At 37.2% G+C, this 22,566-nt stretch overlaps 1 protein-coding gene across 1 annotated transcript in view; it reads left to right on the forward strand.

The window, feature by feature from the left end:
• Nucleotides 1-22,566, forward strand: part of PPP3CA (protein phosphatase 3 catalytic subunit alpha) — a 111,248-nt gene that overhangs the window by 33,406 nt on the left and 55,276 nt on the right. Inside the window, exon 2 of the mRNA XM_026847665.1 lies at nucleotides 20,200-20,324. Within this exon, the coding sequence (XP_026703466.1) occupies nucleotides 20,200-20,324 (125 nt within the window). The remainder of the gene's footprint in view (nucleotides 1-20,199; nucleotides 20,325-22,566) is intronic.

A 22,566-nucleotide genomic window follows, 5' to 3' on the forward strand; every position in this document is an offset into this window, starting at 1 on the left:
TTTTTTTTTTTTTTTTTTTTTTTTTTTTTTTTTTTTTTTTTTTAGCACCACATTTGTCATGAACCAGAAAGATGCAGAGTTGTCATAGCTAGAAAGGCAGTCAGCTTTCTGCCACCTGTGAAGTAATACGTACAGAGTAAATTACAGTTCTGGTAGCTAATTTGGTTAAGTGAGTTTGGTAAGATGGAAAATAGAGGAGAAATTCCATTATAAGATTGCTTACTTTTAATTAACAGTAATTACTTTTAATTAATAGTAGTAAGAAGATGGACACCAATATTTCTGAAACATTTTCATTAGTTTTATAAGGTTTCCAAAGTCAATGCATGTTTCTAGACTCTGGAAGTTAATGAAAACAGATTTAAGTTACTTTATCCTCTTGTGATGCTCAGCGTCCTAAGGTCACAGGGACTTTTTTTTTGTACTAATATTAGTGAAGGAGAAGAAATGTTTTCTTTGGTACTTAAACCTTTTTTGCTACTTAAAGTGGCCTGCCTAGTCATCTGTTTGGAGTCATGAGGCAACATGCTGTCTCTTGTGACTTCTTGTTGAATCTTCTGGCTTTTGTTCTGGAAAGCCATCATAGCCTACCCATCCCTCTTTACAAGTTGATCCAGAAGTGATTTGTTACATGAAGACATGGGTTAAGTCATACAAGTGAACAAGGAATTGCTGAGATTTCTTTACACTTCTGGGGATTCCTCCTTCAGGTGAGGAATAGCTCTTTGTATTTACAGCTCTTTTTCTTTAATGCAGGAGTATAATTTATGTTGTGTGAATGTCTTTATGTTTTGACATGATCCTGATGATGGAGAAATGTCATTGTCTGTTGCAGCTGGTGACTTAATAATTGTATTTCCTGAGGAAGTACATAAGGAATACTCTTCTTGAAGAAAAAACTCTGCCACAGCATACCAAACGGTTATGTTACTGGTATGTAAGTGCGAAGAAATTAATGCCTCCAGAACCATGTGGAGGCATTTAATTATCAGAACCATTTGTTATTATTATTTCATTTTCTGTTGAGGAAAATAGGAAGAAAAAAAAGTGCCAAAACCCTCCTGGGAAACCAAAAGCTTTTTAGATGTGTTTTGTGGTTGATGTTTCACACTTGTTAACTCCAGGATTTGGTTTCAAAAACCTTTTAATAGAGATGCTAATGTGATTCTTCTTCATTTTACAGAATGTGTGATAAGAGATTTTTGTGCAAGAGCAACATGAGCTGGAAAGGGCTATGTACCGTTGAGTAACACTGTCCAGGTTTCCATAAAGATGGTGTTACTGGTGTAGTATTTCATAAGACAGGGGAAAGGATTCTTCTCCAGGCATCACTATATATGCTTGTTTGGTGCTTGCCAGTTTGCTGGCAGTCTTCTATGGACCATGTGCTTAAACTTGTGTTTGTTCTTTAAAAGCCAAAGTATGGGTTGGAATGAAACCAAAACATCCCCTCTCATTGAACTCTCCAGCTAGATGCCTCTCTCAGCATGAACCTCCTCACCTGTTGAGTGAAAGCTTGCACCTGGAAACCTTTTTCTTCCTACCTGCAGTTGCAGTGATCTGCTGTTAAGAAACCAGAAGTCATTTGCTAAACAGATTAGCATGGACACCTGCATTAGCTTGACTGCATAGCCTAGAGCTTCATGTGGACTAATTTGCCTTGTTTTCCAGGGAGTTTCTCTATTCTTTCAGGTCAACTGCTGTTAATCTCTAATATCACTTGGATGTCCATCAGTGGACTAGGTTTCTGAGGCACAGTAGCCAGACAAAGGAGATTTAAGGAGAAGTAAATTACTCTCTGTAAACTCTCCATTTAGTTGTAAAGTCTCCTGGTCCATCTTGTTTGTAACAGCTCATCTTGGTTAGTACTTAATCCACATACTTAATCCTACGTGGATTATGCCGCTGACAGCGTTAAGGCTTTACTTTATGAAAATAAAGTCTTACCTTATAGTGTTTTAATTTCCTTTATTTCAGATCTATAGATGATGTTTTTTACAGCATCTCAGATCCTTCTGGAAATTTTAGTCATCCACAGTGTAATTGTTACTATTCCAAGTAATATTGCTGTTCTAAAGTTAGTTTATAATGCCATGCCATAGATTTTATTTTGAGCTGTGGACTTCTGCTCTCTAAACAAAGGTTTGGTTTTGATGGACTTTTCTCTTCATTCTGTTCTCTTTAGCTGTCACCCTGACAAAGGTAAACCCTTGAGATGAACACATGAGGTGAAGGATAAAGATCCAATGACACTTCTTGGAAATTAGTTGTTAAATTAGGGTGTACTCTGGATGTCTTCCTTAATTCTTGTTCATGCCCAGGGAGCTTGAAAACAGGTTGTGTTTAGATTTTGTGATTTCTGGTTTACATTGTTTCAACTGGGAATGCTATAAATCCTTCTAAAATCAGGCATCTGACTATCAGATGTGTTCCCAAGCCTCTAGTATTAATGTCAGGCACACCCTCTCTACACCTAATACAGCAGGAACTGTTTCCCCCAAAGGTGCAGAGGAACAGAATTAGGTTTGAATGGACAAATCAAGTAAAGCTGAATTGAAAAGGAGGTAGAAAGAACTGGCCTAAGTTTGAGGTGAGGGTTGAGCATATTGTATTGTAGGCTGTAAAACTGCTTAGTTTAGTGACTAATGTAAGTGTGGCTACTTGGTATAGCATGGTGCCTATCCCTGCACTCTATTGACACTGTCCTTTACAGTCCTTAAAAACTAATTTGAAGTGCTGCCAGCAGATATTACAGAATTTTACAGAACTTTATTGCAGAATATCCACCTAATGTTTGACGGCTGTTCTGTGTTGTGAGTACTCTGCATTTGAGAAACTAACAGCACATCAAGGAGATTTTATTTTTTAAAACAACAAATGAAGGAGGTACAGATAGTTCCTGGGAAAGAATACCTCCTACTGTAAGCTGTCAGCCATTCTTCAGCGCTACCTGAACCTACTGATGGTCTGTTCTGGTCCTTGCTCAGCCTAGCAGCACAAGGCAGGATGACTTGACTCAACACCAGTTGGTACACTGCCATCATCAGTGTGTTGCATGTGATGGTACCATTGCAGAAGCAGGCTGCGGTGTAAATCCAGTGAAAGTGGGAATGATACCTTCATGGTGATAAGGCCTTCATGCTGACTCTTACACAGGACACGTGTTTCGTACCAAATCAGAGTCCGAGCTGATGCAGCTCTTCTTGACAAGTACAAAAATTGGAGGACCCCAGCACAGTTTAAAGGTTTGGAGAGATGATTAAACTTTAATGATGTTTTGCAGCCTTATATGCATTTTTTTGTGTTGTAGAGCTTCTATTTTCCACTTCATTTTCCTGATGTTTTTCAATGGAAAAAATGACATGCTTCTCTTCTGTTTTGTTTTCTGTTGAAATAAACTTCTCTCTAATTTTTTTTTTTTTTTTTTTTATATGGAATGCAAAATCTCTACATGACTCATGCTTATGGGTAACATTAGACTGATGATTACAGAGGATGTATTTTCTATGAAAAATGCATTAAACTAAACATGAAACTTGATTCTAACTTTGAATATACACTGGATTTATTTACTCATTCCTTTCAGAATGGCAGAATTTTTTTTTCTGGCTTACATCATTTAAAAAAGAAAGCACAGTAGTGGATTATTAGATGATGGCTATTGTCTCAGAATTCTCTTCAGGAGTTAATTTTTTTCACATCTGTACTTCATTTATTCTTGGCCTGTCACTTAAGTATGGACCTGTTCCTGCCTTGAGACTGAGGATTGATTCTGGGTGTCCCAGGTTATGAGGTAGTCCAAGTTTCAGGACAAGCAGGCACCTTGAAAGCCATCTCCCTTTCTTCCCTCTTGCTGTAGCTCTGCCATCTTTGTCCTGATGTATTGAAATGAAGCACAAGGGAAAGAGCAAACTAAAAGTAAGAATTAAAACAGTTGTAAAGCATGTAATTAGAGCAATTTTAACAGCGTGTCTGTACTTAATTTCAGAAGTCTATCAATACTTTTGTATGATCATATTTTTTTTCCTTGGTGTTGCTTTTTTTATAATTTCTCACAAAGTTTGCCACGCTGAACCCCTCAGTGTCTCCAGTCCTGAACAGTCAGGTCAAGAACAGACAGCTAAACGGTGATTAAATATATTTTCCCTTCACTGTATTTAGGCAGCCCTTTTCCTCCTGTAATGATTAGTTGAGTAGCGGAAGAAAACCTTTTCGCTTGCATTATATGTATTTTGCTCAGGATACACATGGCCCTGGAAGAAAAATACAGTCTTTTTTCTTCTTCTGAATGCAGAAAATTACCATTCTGTGTGCAGAATGATCACTCTGTGACAGAAGTTTGAGGCACAGGTAAAGTGACACCCTCCTGTTGTACCTTGCACTTTCTTTTCTTCTCCCACCACTTGAGGAATTGTATTCTTCAGCAATTCCAAAATGTGAAGTTTTATTTTCTAGAGGTTTACTGAGTTAAAATGTATTTTAAAAAACAAGATGCACTGTTGTATGAAATAGCTTTCTGTTTTCTACAAATGCTAAGAAAATTACTTTGTTCTGCTTAGCAACTTAAGAACTCCATCAGCCAATAATGCATATTAGAATACTGTACATAAGAATGATGAAAAACTACAGTGAGGGTGCAGAGAATAGAAATGGCCTTTTAAGTTATAAACTCTTCTACTGTTGCAGTTTACAACAAAGAAATATTTCCTGATTTCCTGATGTTGCAGTCTGTTTCCTGCTGTAATAATGATTTATATCTTTCTAGTTAATGAGCCTAGATCATTAGAGAACCCCTGTTCAAGGGCTTCCTTGAAAAGCACAAGCAGACCTGCAGTCCACTGAAAATTTATCTCAAGAGATGGTTCTTTACCCTTTTACTTAAAAAGGAACTTCCCAGCAATACTGTTTGTATAGGTGGCAAATAAAAATCTCTGGTAGAGACAAAACCTCAATCTGAAAAAGTATTTTGGCTAGTCAGTTGTGAAATAATCCCACAAATCATTAATATGAATAATCTACAGAAAGAAGACGGGGTTAGTCCATTTCTTCATGACTATATCTTGTAATGCCTCTTCAGGGGTGTGAGACTCTCCTGACATTTCACAACATCATCATCTGTGCCTGAAAGGACACCATAATTAAATAAAGGCAAGAAAGATAATCATATTTACTAACTTTGTGTACCAGACCCACCCAGAAAACAAGCACTAAGTGTTTATTTGGGTATTTTTTTCTCTTTTACAAGTATTTCTGGAGGTGTGTTTTTCTGAAGGGAGACAATAGTCAGTAAATGGGATCTATGTGACTCAGTTTGTAAGTGGATAAAGATTTTATTGCAAAGGGACTGCTGAATGCTAATAAGTTTCTTGGGTATAAACTGCCCACCAATTTCTTTAAATGGCAAAAAATATGTTCTTTAGTTGAGATAATTTTATATAGGTAGTTATTTGTATTCAGTTATATCCAACAAGCCAGCCAAGGAACAATCCTGAGATGAGACAAGGAGTACAGTGAATATTAAGAATCATTGATCCAATGCAAATCACACCTGATTCTCATAGTTTACCCATGCTACTGATGGCTCAAGGAATGGCAATTTTAGATTGTTTTTAGCAGAGATATGAATACCTGTAGTAGAACATTATTGTAACAGTCTTTACAGGGAAAAAAATGAAAACTGCTATACTGCAGAAGTCTGTGGTGGCTTTGTTATTTTGATTGCCTTTAATGCTGCTGTTCGTAAGGGCAGGTAAACGAGAGGGGCTCAGAGAAAGTCCCGACTCCTTCCCTGCTGAAGCTCAGGACTGGTAGCTGCTCCTTGCTCAGCTTACGAGGGACAGTTCAGACTCTCCGTACATTGGAGGAGGATCTTCTAGACCCAGCCCAGATCCTGGGATCCCTTGTAGCTGTGTACTTGGTTTGTCAGTCCTTGACGGAATAGATGACAGTAATTTTGTCCATGGTGACTTTCTAATCCTCAGTCCTCTAACAGAAATTGTTCAAAACAGCTCCAGCATTTTATATCTTTTTTTAATGTGGTCCAGTTTCAGTATTTTAAATAAGACTTTAATCAAAGCTGAACAGGTGTTTGAAATGAACCAAGATGACTTTTTTTTTTTCCCATGTATTTAGTTCTTAAAACAGCCTTTTAGACTTTAATAATTCTTAAAGAAAGTACTAACATTTATGAAAGGTGACACTGTGCTTCTTAGGAACAGTTGTAGAGATTAATTTAATCTTTTGAGGTCTTGATAAGAGGCTATTCCAGAGAATGTATACTTATCCTCCACATCAGTATTTTCATACCAGTTTTTTGTTATATAGCTTTTTTACTTTCTTTGGTGGAAAACCTCAACTATTTCCTAGCTCTACATGCATTTTTTTGAGTTAAGAAAATTAATATTTTTTGGATTGTATTTTAGAACTGTATGTTGTCCAAGACTGCATGAAAAAGGAGAAAAATGGGTTGAAAGCCCATTCTTCTTGACTTGTGGTTTTTCATAGCAGATTCATCAGCACTACTTCCTGTGGTGTATAGATATCCCTGCTTCTCCTGGACACCAAAAAGACAGACCCACAATTACTTTCTTTTATGGGTGATGATCTTCTGAAACCTGATTATCTTACTTGTATGTTTTTTGAAGATAAGATCCTATCTGCGCTGACTCATATTTTTTGTCATGATGATGTGTCTTGCTTTTTTTATAAGAAACTTCTGTTGATTTTTTTTTTTTTTTTTTTTTAGTCACATGCTTTTGAGCTTTCTAACAGGCTATTTATGGTAGATAGACCATTGTCAGTTGAAGGTCTTTAATTTTCTCTACAAAGTTCAATAACATAAATATTTAAATTTGAAAAATATATATACACACAAGGAAATAATATAAAATTTTCAATTAAAATACAGGTTATAAAACTTTTAGAGTACATGAACACTTTTGGGTGTAGTAAATAAAATAAAAGGTTTATGGGTTGTTTTTTTTTTATTACTTGGCCACATAAAAGAGGCTAGAAAAGAGACTGCCAAGCGATTTCTACAGTTTCAGTTAAGCAAAGGCAGACTTTAACAAACACATGAATACATTAGAATTTTGTTATTTTTATGTGCCTGAAGGGTTTCTGCCTTGCAATCACTTCAAATAATCATGCTATTGCAAACCAGAGGGAGTAGCAAGAAGCCAGAAAAGTCACTGAAGTGCAAATAATTTTTTTTTTTTTTTTTTCCTTTCACTTAACAGTAACAAATTCATGAGAGAACTGTTTCCCTTGAATTGCCGGACTGCTGAGAGCCAAATTTAACTGATCAGTTATGCTACCAATACAAGGGAAAAGCAGCAGCAGCAATCTGTTCTTCATAAAGGAATCTGCAACAAGGACAAAAGATTTTGTTTCATAAAATCAAGGCAGCATGTTCTTGGGAATAAGACTTCTTACAGTTTGAAAGGAATAGAATAGTCAGAAATACGCATAAAAGAAATAATATAAATTCCATCATGAAAATGTGACTTCAGTGTAGAAGATAGCAGGTCAGCTATGCTTCTCTTGTAAAGGAGCTAGTTAGCTAAGCTACCTACACATTCTAGAAAATAAACAGAACTAGACATTAAAAAAGGAATGAATGAAAGAAATAGTAGATATGGTAAATAGAGGAAAGCTGGGTGGACCCACTTTTTTGTAGTTAAGGTCTGTTGAATTGAGGCTGGAGTTACGATTTCTTGCCAGGTTCTGGGGTCCAAACTTTTTGGCTTGATACCAAGTGAATGGTGGTAGCATCAGCTCTCCATCAATACCTACCAATTTTAACTCTCCTGAAAATGTCTCTTAATGTTTGTTGGTTTGGGGTTTTTTGTGTTGTGTTTTGGTTTGGTTTTGTTTTTAAATTAGCAACAATGTAAAATTTAAGTATCTTGAAGTATCAATCGACCCATAAATACTTATAAAACCAGGGTAGATGCATACAAAAACATTGTTGCTTGAAAAAGACAATGGAGTTGTCTGGGTTTAGTGCATTTGTCCTGATTGTGTGAGAAAGTTGACTCTTCATTTGGCATTTTTTTTTTGGGGGGGGGGGGTGGGGGGGTGTTGGTTTTCTTTTTGTAGTACTAGTTTTTGTTTTATTTTAATGAATGTTCAGCTTCCCCGATGATTCACTCTTTAGTCAATTATTTCATTGTTCTAGTGAAGGATAATGGTCAGAGTGACTGTCCTAGTTGCCTTGATAAGGGCCTGTGGTTTTGAGTGCTTCCTTGCATTTTTTCTTGATTTTGACCAGAGATTGCACAGCTTTGCTGAACAGAGGCATGTGCTGTGGACGCCACCTTGTCACTAGCCTGCATGGGATGGAACCTCAGTCTGTAGAAAGTGGCATTTCCCTCTGAAATTTAGTGTTAATGAGGAGTCACAAACACCCCACGAATTAATAATACTCTAGATAGTTTCAAGTAAAAGAAGTACTCTGTAGCTGTGAGCATTTCCACGTGTTTTCTTTTGCCAAATAACTTTTCATCGTAAATGTTTTCGTGGTCCTTGTTTTCTACAGCTGTAAGATGAATTCAGAGCTTAAGGAAGTGCATGCTAAAGAAGTGGAGAGGTGATAAAAATGCAATTGTTTTAATATCATGAAAAGGATTTTTTTTTTGCATGTTTGTATGTGCAGGACAAAGGTAAACTATAGCTGCATTTTGGGTTAGTATTGTAATAGTTGTTGTTGGAAAGAACATTTTCTTGAACGAATTAAACGGATAATGTATTTGGTCTTAGCCAAAAGCAGACAATCTTCTTTCTGAAAAATTAGTCATTCTGCAGAGCAAGAGAGTTAAAAAGGAAAGTTGTTCTGAAAGAAGGGCTTAACTTCTTCAGTCACCACATGAACATAGTGTTGTGTTGAAAAAAATATCACTAGTACCCAACTTGCATGGAATAGAAACAGGGAAATAGTCATCTTTTATTGTCCCATTAAAGCATTGTTTTGCTGTATGCTCTGACAGGATAGTGTTACTTCTGATATTCGAAGTAGTATATACATTGTAGCCTAAAATAATGGTAATAGCTCTGGTTATCCTAATACATTGTGGAGGTACAGCTCAAATTAGCCCACTAAGGCTCTGAACAAAAGGCATTTCCTGCTAAAATACAGATTTGCCTTTTTGCACTGGAAGTAATAGTCATTTAGCAGTATTCTGCTCCTTAAATGCATAATGTTTTACAGAGCTCGAGAATTAGGCTTGTATCTAGTCGTAGTTCACACACCAGCCTCCCAAGAAGAGCAAGCACAAGGGTCATTGTTTCAGAAGTGACTTCAGTTATTCAAAAAAAGAGAAAAGAAAAAAAGAATTTTTTTTTTTCTTGTCTGTCATATTTTCTTAGTTTTAATAATGAGGTGACAGAAAAATAACAGATGTGTGAGATTGGACTTCCTCCCTGAATTAGGAGGACTTGAATATTAGACTGTTTATACTGTCCTAATGATGAGAGAAGAGTATGAGCTATGGCATTAATAAGACAGGTAAATCTGGAGAAAGAGTTCAGTAGGTATTTCCCAGTCTTTTGAGAATAGCCAGGAAACTTTGCTTGCAACCCAGATGAAATACTGATTTACTTATCAAATAGCTTTTTCTTGGTTGGTATGACTTCATAAAATGCAAATTTAGGAAGTAGCTTGTTTATCTACTTCGTAGGAGTTTGGAAATCCCTATAACAGAAGGTCTGTAACAACAGAAGACAAGGTTGTGTGAACTGAGTGGAACAGAACAAACTTTGGCCTAAGCAACTGATTGAAGTCAGTGGTAGTAGTTACCCAGTGAAGCTGTGTATCTTCAGATCTTTGAAGTCAAGGACTAAGTAAATGGGAAGAAAATGAACATTGCATAGCAGTAAGTTGGCCCAAACACATTCTGGTTTGATTATTACAGCAGTCAGCAGAGCAGTAGCATGCAAAGCCAGGTGCTTATCTTTGAATTTACATCAGCTACAAAGCTATTTCATACTGTTATGGCAGTCTTTTGGTACAGCCATACAGGTATGGCTACTCTGCCATCAGTAATGCACACCTACAGCTGCAGTAGTGTATTTTGAACAAACCTATATTTGAGGGGTTTTATGCAATTCTTTTGTCAGACACTTTGCATGGTAATTGTTTCTTCTGGTGTGTGGCACCATTGCTTCCTGCTAATGGGATTTGCTCCTTTTATGTTTAGGGTTGAAATTGCTCTCTCAAAAAAGATCTGGTGTTCGAGAGAATCAGTTGCTGGTCTGACCTCTTGTATTTTCTGTTAAAAACACATCCTTATTAATGTTATTGCTTTAAGAGGAAACTCGTTGTATACTACTTTTACTAGATATGCTGCATTTAAATGGATGGACATTTATATTTTAAAACAAAATTTCATAAGGTCACATCAACACTGTTTCGTATTTAGATAATGTATATGTCCAGGATTATGGTATTCCATATTCTTTGAAACCAGATAATCTGGAAAGTGCTGTGAAAGAAGTAATGACATAGTTCCCATCAGAATTAATGAACTCTGTAGCTAGATCCTCTGAACTTCCTGAAAATCTTGTCCTTGCAATATAAAAAGCTCACTCAGATGTTTATTTTATATCTGTACATATAACTTTAAATTAAAAACCAAAATCTGTGAGATTATTTTTCTCATCTGGAACTGTAGCTGGGGGTGTTTTCAGGCTGTGTATATTCTGTTTGCATGTTTTGCATTTGTATATTTTGTTCAGATGAGGCTAATTCAGATAGTGGAGGCCTCTATCCAGCAAGTGCAAAAAGTAAGGTGGTAGAAATCCATGGATGAAGGTACTGAATTCACACACTTAATTCCCATGACAAATTTAACCTAATCAAATGCCAGTGAAATGAGTTTGGTTGACTGGTAAGATATTAAACATTTATTTAGCTCCTCTTGGAATGTGTGGTCTGTAGTTAATAGAAATGTATCTGATAAGTTTATATTGGAAACCTAAAAGGATGTCATATTTGAGATTACTGATACAGACTAGAAGAGGGCCATAAAATGCTAATTCAGTATAATAGATTTTTTCCCCATTTTTTTCACCTGATACTCTCTTTGCAAACTATTTTTTTTATGGTGACCTTTTCTTCTTACCTCTATTTCTGAACAGCAGTACTCTGTTACTTAGTGCATATGGTATGAGCTGGCTGTCCCTTTCTCTGACTTTATTTTTGGGGTTTTTCCCTCCTCAACCAGCTGTTGGGAAAACAAATGTCATTACAGTGGGAGAGTCTGTTTAGTTTGCTTGAGGGAACATGGTGCAGGAGCTAGCCCATATCTGCCTGGGTGCTACCCCTAACACTACCCAGAGACCTCTTAAATGGTGTGCACTTCTTATGTGCCTAATAGCAAGGTTATGCAAAGAAACAATTAAGGCTTTTCATCAGTGTGACTTCTTTGTGTTCATTTTCATAATTGTCATTAAGTGACAGCAGGTTTTTTTCTGGAACTAGATAATCTTTAAGGTCCCTTCCAACCTAAACCATTCTATGATTCATGTTGACTTAAGATCATGAATTTAACCACCTATTCAAGATCATGTTTAGGCATATGTTTTCAGCAAGAGGAAATTAATGTGGTCAACTCCTTCTTGCACTGTCTTCCCTAACTAATTGTCATATAAGCTTTTTTACCAGGACTTAAATTACTATGGAGAGCTTTCTCTTAAAAGCACTTTCCTCAAACGTTAATCATTTTTCACCAACAATTAGATTTGTGTAAGATTTTGGTTATGGAATTTAGATTCCGTAATTTTAAAAAGTCCATCTTATGTGTTTTGAGCTAGAATTGCAAAACCTGCATGTTATTTGCTTCCCTTAACCCTATACCCATACACTAGCCTGTGGGTAATAGCTCAAGCCCATTAAACACATGGGTGCAAAAGTTGAGGTTAAAGCTCAGTAGTCTTCACTGCTGGTTCTTTTTGCTCATGGCTCTGAATATAGAACATTAAGCCCAAATGCTGAATTTCACAGAATTTGTTGGAAGCTGATTATGTTGGCTCCTTCCACTCAGGTATGTAAGTATCCGTGTCGATACTGCCAGTTGCTTATTAAGAGCCCAGGAATTTGAGAAAGAGTATTTTTATTTTCCTTCAACATCTGTTTCTGGGAAATACAGGCAGAGTGCTATAGATCCAAAGGTAATGAACAAATACATTTGTCTGTGTTGAGCAAATGTTTGTTTCCTGCCAGTAAGACAAATTATTGTGCTGAAGGAAGGAGAATTGTTTTTCTCATAGAGTAATGCTTATGATTCTTAATAAAACATGAAGTGGGGGTGGGCTTGTGCTTAAAGCAGGTCTGTAATGGCACAGAATGAGGAAACTGTGATAACAAATATTACCCTCTGGTGAAAATGGAAAATATATATTACAAGCCAACATGAACGTCCAGGTTTTGTGGTTAGTCTTTTAGATTCTAGGCATTCATATACTGAAATTCGGCATGTTAATGCTGCTAACCATAAAGTCTTGTAAATTGTTGGGTGCTTGGAAGGTAATTGGATTGCAGTCTGTTAGGGTAATACTGCTCTAATATTCTACAGTAAGAAGAGCAAACAAGAATACTTATCCATCAAGCCCTTGTAAATACCGAGGGCTTCTTTGAGCTTTATATAACTATCGCTGTATCCATATAATACCAGTGCCTTTGTTTTAACTTTACTGGGGTTGGGATTTGTGCTGCTGAGAGAAATACTTACCATAAAGAAAAAATGATATTAAGAGCTGAATTAAATCATAAAAAAGGGGAAAAAAATAGCACATTAAATCATGAAGGACCAGCGACAGACTACTTCTAACGGCAAATTACTGACTCTGGGTAAATATTGTATAGCAAAAAACTAGTGGAGGCCAATTCAACAAGATTAGTGAGAAAGATGTAACGCTGAGTAATTCTAATAACAAACTTGTATGTTACAGATGGACAATATTATGGTCCAGTCTATGCAAATAAAAGCTACTCCCAAAATAAAACAGCATTGAATTTTATGCTTTTTTCTAGAGCTGAGCGTGTTTGAACTTCTCTTCAAAAGCCCTTTTCTCACTTTCTCATTTTGCCTTGTTTCACCTTTCCTAAATTTCATTTGGAGCATTGTGTGTAAAGCCAGACTCTGCCTGCTTCTTGTACAGGGTGTTCCTTTCTCCTTGAAAGGGCTCTCTTCTTCAGGTGCGTTGAATTGGATGGAGCAATATGAGGATGTGTTGTTCCCTCTCTGGCTATTCCTGCTTTCCCACTGACTGGACTTGTGACCTTAGAAATTATTAATTCCCCAGGCCTTTGTGTTTAATGTCTGTAAAACTGAGGATAAAAGAATTTCCCTATTGATATAAATAGCATTGATCTAAGGATATGAGCTGAAAATCCTGACCCATACACCAGTGAAGCATTTTCCTTGCAAGTAGACCTTCTGATGACATTATCTGTAGAATAAGCATTGCTCCCAGATACTGAGGGTGCATTAACAGGGGATAATGACAGCACATTTGCTTTTCCATTTGCTACAGAGGATGCTTAGAGGCAGTTCTGACCTTAGAGTGTGGCAGGTGAAGAGCTGGTCGTTTCTTTCATGTGTCTGGGAGCGAATGCTGTTTTATTCCTCTCCTGTTTTGTTGCTCTTCTCGTGATCTGATTCAGCATCTTCTGGTACATGGGATGAGAGCGCATTTCCCTGTTGATCTTGGAAAAATTCTGTAAAATATTCATTAGATCACCATCCACTTTCTACTCTGACTTTGCTTTGTTGCTTTGACCAGGAATTGAAAGTTTTCATTTGGCACCCCACTGCTGTCATACCCACTTACTCTTCTGAAAAACTCAGCTACGGTAGGAGCATGGAGGGAGGCTGTTCTTCTCTGCCAGTGTAGGTTTTACAGTACTAGGTAGAGTTTCTTTCCTGAGACTCTGTTTGTTCTGGTATCTTTTATATATACAAAGGCCAGGTTTATGTACATGGTTTTTATTTTGTTTTGAACCACTGCAAATAATTTTGTGATACAAAAAGTAATTTTGTGGAGCTATTTTTAAAAACTTTGTGCTGAAGATATTTTTGTAGCCTTAACATCTGAAGGGCTTGCTGCCACGTGGTTTAGGGGTTTTTTGCTTCTTCCTTCACCAGAGAATATTGATGACTGTTGTCCTGAAGGTCTTTTCTGATGTGATGTTTTCCCTTTCTCTCTCTCTTTCACTCTACCTCTTCAAAATCATGTCAATAATTTGTTCTAGCTTTCAGAGGGTGGTGGGAGAAAACTAACTCCTACTACAAGGACTGAGCATGGGTTGATCTTTGCAGACACTAGCGTTTCAAGTGTTGGCAGAGCAGAACACAGTATAGTGTCCTCATGTGTTGCACAGAAAACATTTTTTCCCAAGATGCAACTTTTTTTTTCTCACTATAAAGAAGGAAAGTTGGCAACCAAACATTGTCAAAAGTGACATTCATAGTCCACTTGAGGTTTTCTTTGCTGTATGGTTAATGGTTTCTGGTTTTATCTTTGGTGAAGCAGGCCTCTTTATGAAAATATGTAATTGCAGTTTTTTAATTCAATCTGGTAGTATAAACTCATCAATTTTCATGCAGTGATCAAATGGAAAAGATAGATGAAAGCCTATTATAATCGTGTTAGATAACCATATATGAATATGAATGAGATCATACCTCTTTTGGAAAAACAAAGCTGTGTTTTTCAATACATTTAGTATAACAAACATTCATATGAAAAACCATTATGTTGAGCCTAGTAGATGTTTTCTTAGGACGGTAAGTTACCTAGTGAGCTGTCTAAATGATTCGGACTTTAATTTGAGTAAGTAATGAAGTCTGCAAGTTCTTTAAATGTCTTGTTTATAAACAGAAACAGAACTGCATGACTATAAAACAATGTATGTAACTTTACCCTGAGTTTGTGTCTTGAGCAATGCTTCAGTGGGCAGCTATGAATAAAAACTTCTGGAGTTTCTTTTGTTTTGTACTACTACTTCCTCCTTGTTCTCCAAAAAGTAAGGAGGAAAATTGCTCAATCTTCTGCGATTAAAATAAAATAAAAATGCATGGAACAAAACTGATATTTCAAACATTTTATACTGCTGTGGCAATATATAGTGTTCCTCAGAAACATGTACACTTGGAAACAAAGCTCATTCAAGCTCAAAGATTGTGTAATCAAAGACATGTGACTTTGTTCTTAAATCTTGGGGAAAAGGAGAGCCTTCTGGTTAATAGTTGAGCTCCTCAGGAGCAATGCAGTAGTTTTTCTTGAAGCACCTGAGAATTTCATGCATATAGCTCTTGGAGGTGTCTTCCCTCATATTTATCAGTTGGCTAAGGAAACCCAGTCTGACTTCTCAGCTACAGAAGGTCATCTACTTGTTCTTGCTTTGCCTTTGTGTGTCCACTGTTGCTTGTAATTACTCCTTCCTCACTTGACTTCTTCATTCAGCCACTGGTAACTTTTCATTGTGTCAAACTGCTTCCCTGGTGAAATGGTTGGCGTATACTTCTCACTGGGGTATGAAGCCTCTTTACCATCTTATCCTGTGAACCTGGACAAATAAGCATCCATGAGTCAGCTCAGACACATGCAGGTTTACATGGTGCACTTATCCCTTTTTCAGTAAGTCTTTGCAAGTACGGGGTGATCGTGGAAAACTGTAAAGTCTTGGAAGCATGTGCTAACTAGCAGAATTAAGCAGCTAAACACTTCCTAAACAAAGCAGAACCCATTTGCGATTTGCAGCCTGCACTCTGCAGTGTAACTCAAGGGTGTTTTTCTCCCTTAGGTTTTTCAGTATTGCATGCTGCTTTGATAAACCACAAGCTCTTGCAGCTCAGTGCAAAAACATCCCTAGCTCAGTGAATGTAAAGAACAAGTTGTCAAGTGATGGATAATATTCCCTACACAGTGTTAGTTTCTCCTTTAAAAGGTGTCTGCTTAATTATTGTTAATTGTCATACATGTATGAGTTTGCAGATGTTGCTTCTGAAGCTGATGATGGAGTGTTGCATATCTGCTCCTAATCCCTGATTACATTTGAAGATGGGGATATAATTTTTTGATACATGGAATGTAAATTCACTTGAAACATTAATGGTATTTTACTCTCACACTATCATGTTATACCAATTAAGTATATACATGATAAATGAGAAAATAAGTGCAGCATATCCAAACTGTTGCAGATAGAAAATTTTTGGCTTGACAGTGTTTAATGTACTATGAATATAAATTTTGTTCTTAATATCCATCTAGAGTGGGAAACCACACAGAATAATCCCTGGACTGAGTTTGTATGTTGTGAAGAGCATTTAGTTATCTGAAGGAATAATATAATGGGTAGTCCTGTGAACTTGAATCTTTTGGAGGGGGACCTGTGTCTTACCTGACAACTTCCTTGACAGGCACAAATTTCTAAGGAGTCCACAAACAGCCAGTGTTTTCTAAACCTTCTGATTGCACCAATAAATTCAGTAGGAGATCAGTTTAAAACAGCTTAAAAAATTTCTTCACATAGTGTGTTGTACAGTTCTGAAACTTGCTGCCCTGAGAGGTTAGGTAGATAAACACTATTGAGAGACTCAGATAGACAAATTCATGGGCAACAAGTTTGGTGCCTGAACTGAATCCTGAAAATGGTTTCCCAAAAGTGCCATCAAGTCATGACCGGTGATATAGGAAAATATGTGTATTTCTAACAGAAGACACAACACCTGGTGTTCCTCCTTTTGATAAATTTACTTTATGTGAACACAGCTGCTTTTAATGTTAATCCCACACACATACAAACTGTGTTTTATGTTCCCTGTGTTCATACTTTAAATTCATAAGTACGTGGAGATCATCGTTAAGAATTGAATTTCCTGCCTCACTGTGCTGGGTTTTATTTTGTTGTTATTTGATGGGAAAATGTTCATATCTTGTTGAATGTGTTGTTCAATAGCAAATGTTCTAGTACCAAAAAAGGGCCTGTACATGTATAAAAAGGACATTTTTGACACAATTAAAAGATCCAGGGGTAATGCTTGTACAAAAGTAAATGTGAACATATAATAATTAGTGTGCTTTCAAATTTTTTTTCTGTAACATGAAGGGGGATGGTAGTGAACTTAAAGAGCTTTGTAGAGGCAGTGTGGAGTGGATGTGGACCTCTCCTGTGGGCTCTTGGCGGGACAGTGCTTCAAGGCTCTTTGTTAGTGACAGGAAGCTGCAAGACAAGACATGAAGGGTATGGCAGAATTACTGGCTGATGGATGTTTCTGCCTTTATGAATGGAAATATGATGCTGGATCTCTTCTGCCTCCACCTATTGGAAGATAAAACATTGATCTGGCTGCCTGGGAAATCTTCCAGATTTGAGATTACCTGAAAAGTACAAGATCCTTAAAGTATTCCGTGCCATTCCAGTGAAATACTGATTGGATTAACTGTACATAACATTGTGGTCTTTCAGTAGGAATTCGGGGATCTGACCATAATAAATTAAGTCTCAATGTTAACTCTTTCTTTTGAGCATTTTCTCTTCCTCCTACCTGCTGATTTTAAGCTTCTCCTTTGGAACTACTTTAACTGCTTGGCAAGGTTGGGTCTGAGGGCTTTTTAGCTTTCCATCTGTTTTTTTCCTGGATATGTTTCTGCATCTGTTGTCAAGTATAAAAAGAGTAGGCTGCAGCATGAAGAGTGCCTGGAATATCCATTGAATATTGATTTTTCAAGTCAAGATTTTTCAAGTTCAGAATTTTGCAAGTCATGGGATTGCAGGGCTCTACACTTCCTATTCTGTCCTCATCACTAGTTTGCTCTCTGCTTTTCTGACTTGTGACAAATTCATAGGCATATAGCTACTTGGAGAAAGCTCTCTAACCTTCTTGGTTTCTCTGTAATGGCCTCTGTATTTACCTGATCACATGTGTCTGCGTAACAACAACAACAACAAAAATTATCTTGTTTTTTCCTGCTTTAGTGAAAGAGCAAAAGTTAAATCCATTTTAAAATCTTTCAGTCTTGTTCAACTTCAGGTTTTTGCAGTTGGAGCAAATGGGGGCGGGCGATAATTGGTAGAGCTGTACAGTTATATAACTAAAAGCTTTTCTGCTGGAAGTTAGGAGAGCAGATTGCTTGGCCATCAATATGCGACACGTGTTCTTAATCTTCCCACAGTGTCCGTGCAGAGGAGTACAGTCAAGCAGTGTGTATTGGTTTGGTAGATTAATGTGTTCAAATAAAAATGCTACCAAAAAATTTCCTTTGGGCTACTTTTATTTTAGAGAAGGAGGGGTGGTGTTATACCACTTGAGGATTTAAATAGTATTTATTTTGCATAATTAATGACAGATATTATTCTTAGATAGAAATGATAACTGTTGATGGCTTTCAACATTAAGGTTGTCATCTAAAACTCTTGGGGGGAAATCAACTAGGGAAAAGAGATTATACAATGTAACACAGCAGTGATAAGAGTACTGTATGCTATTTTATGGGGAAAATACCCTGTTACTATCATAGAAGAATGCTCAGCTAGCCAGCACTAGTGAATTTTGACACCAGTTTCACAGAAATATTCATGAAAGCAGTGACTGGGACATCAGAGGGTTTTTTTCTGTACCTGAGGGGGGTTTGTTTGGTTTTGGTTTGTGCGGGAATTTTTTTGTTTTAGTTTTTGGACAGAATGACAATGTTATAGTGATCCTATTGTTAGTGTATGCATTTAGAAAAAAGTGATGCAAGCAAAAGATATATTGTGACACTGGGCTGAGATGAAAGACAGTAATGTATGAACACTGTTTGCATTGCGAGTTTGTTGGATTTGGTGTTACAAGCTGTTCTATGTATGTAGTCCTTTTGTATCTACTTGGAGATGTGACTACAGCTTCTCCATGGCATGTGATAAATGTGAGGTTTGTTTATCTGTGATAGAACAAGAGCTCTGTATCAACTTCCAGATAAAAGCTCAAATGAGAGCACTGCTTGAATACAAAAGCTTGAACTGTTACATCAGAGAGACCATCTGAAGTCTTCTGAATTTAGTGTTAGCAATAAATAAGAAGCTGTGCTGCTGCTGCAAGATAAGGTCTACTTTGGGCCATTAGTTTATTCAGTTTCTTCATAATCACCTTCCCAGTTTCCAAATTGCATTTTTGGGGGGTTACTGAAGGTAGAACCAGTCTAAACTGTCGTCAGTAACAGTCAAGGCCATTAACATTTTCTTTGTCTGGGTTTGGCCCTAAACTGGGGGCTTCTCCCTTAGGTAGAGGAAGCAAAGCCAGGCAAAGGGAAGCAGGTTTTTTCACAGCACTGTTAGTTAAGCTTCCATTACTTCCAAAAGTAAAGCATTGCCTGCCTTCCTGCAGGTGCTTAAAATCACCCACCACAGAGTTTACAATTTCACAAGATAGCTGAGCCAATTTCTTAACTCTAAGGCACAAAAAGAGGCATCCTTACTTATTAGCCCCGATTGCACATCACTTGTGCTCTGTCATGTTTATTGGGAGCTGCTCTTTTTAGAGAAGCCACTTGTTAGATTTACTTCATTGCAATGAAGTGAAACAAATCATAATTATACGAGGTTAAATAAAGTGGTAGAGGTTAAAGCATGAAAAATCAGTGTCCTCTCGTCAAAGACACGCTTTGGGAAAGCAAGCAGGCCATTTTTCTATACAGAAAGAAGTCAGAAATTTGTCAGTTTAACCAGTGGCATACACAGGACAGGCATGCTTTGCGTTTTGTAGAAAGCCTGTTGGTGTTCGTCTGGGTTTAAGACTAGGAGAAACAGAGGAGTGATATCAAAAGAAAGATTAATGTTGCTTGAACATGTTTTCTTTTTCAGGACGAATTTGGTTTGTCTTACTACTATTGTCAGTATTATATGCTCTGCTGGGCAGTAGGAGGAATGGACAGATAATTATGAAAATAGTAGGTTTTCATACTTATGAAAATTATAGGTCAGATTTGCCTGATGGCTCCTATTAATTAGTTGGTAGCCTTTTGCATACATATATATGGATACATGTCATAGAAAAACAGCTTCTGCTGAGCAGTTGCTAGCTCCCACAGGTCACTTAACTAGAGGATGATGCACAGAGTTGTAACACATTTCTTATAAGACAGTGAGTTCAGAATGCATGTGCCTAAGATGATCTTTGTATGGTGAATCTGAATATTGGTCTTTTTCTCTTCTAGTTTGTGGAGACATCCATGGTCAGTTCTTTGACTTGATGAAACTGTTTGAAGTGGGAGGTTCTCCTGCCAACACACGGTATCTCTTCCTGGGGGACTACGTGGACAGAGGGTACTTCAGCATTGAAGTAAGTTTCTAATTTCTGGTTTTGGCTGTGAAGCTGCTTGCAGCTTATTGTGTATATTTAGCATTGTAATTTAACCAGTTCAGGAATACTGAAATGCTTTGTAGATACCACTTATGAGCAAAAAACAATTCCATGTTAATGTCACTGTTTGGTGTTTTCATAAAGGTTGCTTGGTATCCAGCCAAGTCCCACTACATCTGTGCCGGAAAGCTGACAGAGAACAGACCTTGGTGCTAACTAGTGGCCATCCAAATATAGCACCGAAGGCAGTCTGCTCTGCAGCTTGTGCAAGCTAAATAGGATGAATAGACATGAGGTATTAGAAAAGAGACATAACAGAAAAACTAAATTAACAACTCGTAGTTTAGTTTGACTTTTAGGTTTACTTGAGCTCAGTCTCTTGGATGTAAAGTTTCATGAAAATGGAAGGACTAGATAATTGAGTCAAAAAGCCAGCAGATACCATGCTGTGCTGGAGAAAATGAATGAGTTCTGTTTAGATATGGCATGCAGGACTGCATGATCTCTGAGTTTTGATGAACACTTGAATCCACACAGAAGTGATGCACATGTTCCCTGTTGAAGGTGCTGAGACATGGTGCAGACTCCAGTATCAGGTTGTAGTATGTGAAGGTCAAATGATAGCATCTTTAGCTGGCTGGCAAAGGAAATGGCATCCTATCCAGCCTGCCCACCTTTGACTAGAAGCAAGTCAAATACCAGGAACAAATCCTTTGTTCCAGTGCTCAAAAAATATAATGGGATTTTTTCTTCTATGTTATTTACTGCTTGATTATGCAACTGACAGATCAGGTGCACAATTATCAACTTAAATCTAATCTGTATTTGTTCATCCAGGTCTTAGTTGATCTAGTCACTGAATGGTCAGCCAGAAACCCTTGCAGCAGCTTTTGAACTACAATTTGACTCCTTTTCTCTGAAACATTCAGACTTTAACCCCCTCCGAGTCAAGGGAGAGTACTCATGATCTGTTAAAAGCAATACAGGTTCTGTGTTATGTGGCTGTGTGTCTGTGACTAGGTAAGATGGCAGCATGGAACAACACATACTGCTGTTTCATTCTACATACCACATCTCGGTACGCTGTTGCCATATTGATATAAAAAAATGTAATCCCAAACAGCCAAGTTACTTATGTGTTTGTAAAATGGATCATCTTGCCAGTTTCATATTTATAGTATGAAGTTTCTATAAAATAAAATTCTGTAAAACTACTTTTGCTTTATTAGTTCACTTTAAAACTTAATTTAAAATGTTAACAGGATTGTTGGGAGGTGGCACATTTTACAAACAGAAATATGCTGTTCCAAGTGCAAATGCTCTAAAAACTTAGGAATTGCAAGGTTCTTTCACCCACCTGCCAAAAAACAATATAATTAGGATTTAGTCTCATACTAAAGTCAGCACTTTGGTCATGATTTTTTTGAGCCACATGTGCCTGCTTCCTTCCTTCTCTAACCCACAGTGAGCTGTGAGCTAAATCATCACTGTGTGGTTTACCATGATGGATCACTTGGGGAGGATTGGGAGTGTGGGTGGTGGCTTCACAGGCTCAAACTATTGTGCAGCTCAATCTTGAACTACCATTTTTCAGTTGTGATAACCTAGTTTGCATCTCCTGTAGACTTTGACCAAGCCAAGTTGTATCTAGAAGAGGAGAGTTTTGTCTTCATTTCTATATAAGTTTTTATTATAAGAAATAGAACAAGTGGGTTTGCTTCAGCTTTCAAGTGCTTGTCTGATGGTTTGCCAAAATTTACTCCAGGGCTATTACCTATAAAGAGAATAGCAAACTGTATAACACAAAGCAAAATAGCTTACGGGTGGGGAATAAGCCCCTTAAAATTATACATTTAGCAACCTGCACATACATATTTAGCAAATTATATTCTGAATTTAGTTTTTCTATTCTGAAACACTGCTTTTTCACTGGAAGCAGTACTGGCTTCTGCCAGTGCCAAGGAAATATCTGAACTGTCATTTATACTATTCCTTTTTGTATGTAAGGTTCTCAAATTACTGCTTTCTTGGTCACATAACTCATTTTCCCCACCTGTCACCTTGATTAAAGAATGCCTTTGAAAGGAAAGGCAGGTTTCTCTTTTGTACATGTATTTGGATGTAGAGCTATGCATTCAGGCATGAACTCAGAACAGTAAATAGTGACATGGAAAGGAAAATGGTGAAGAATGCAACTTGACATTTGGATTGGGGGGGGGGG

This window comes from Athene cunicularia, assembly GCF_003259725.1.
Source record: "Athene cunicularia isolate RWA chromosome 4 unlocalized genomic scaffold, athCun1 chr4_part2, whole genome shotgun sequence".
Lineage (NCBI taxonomy): Eukaryota > Metazoa > Chordata > Aves > Strigiformes > Strigidae > Athene > Athene cunicularia.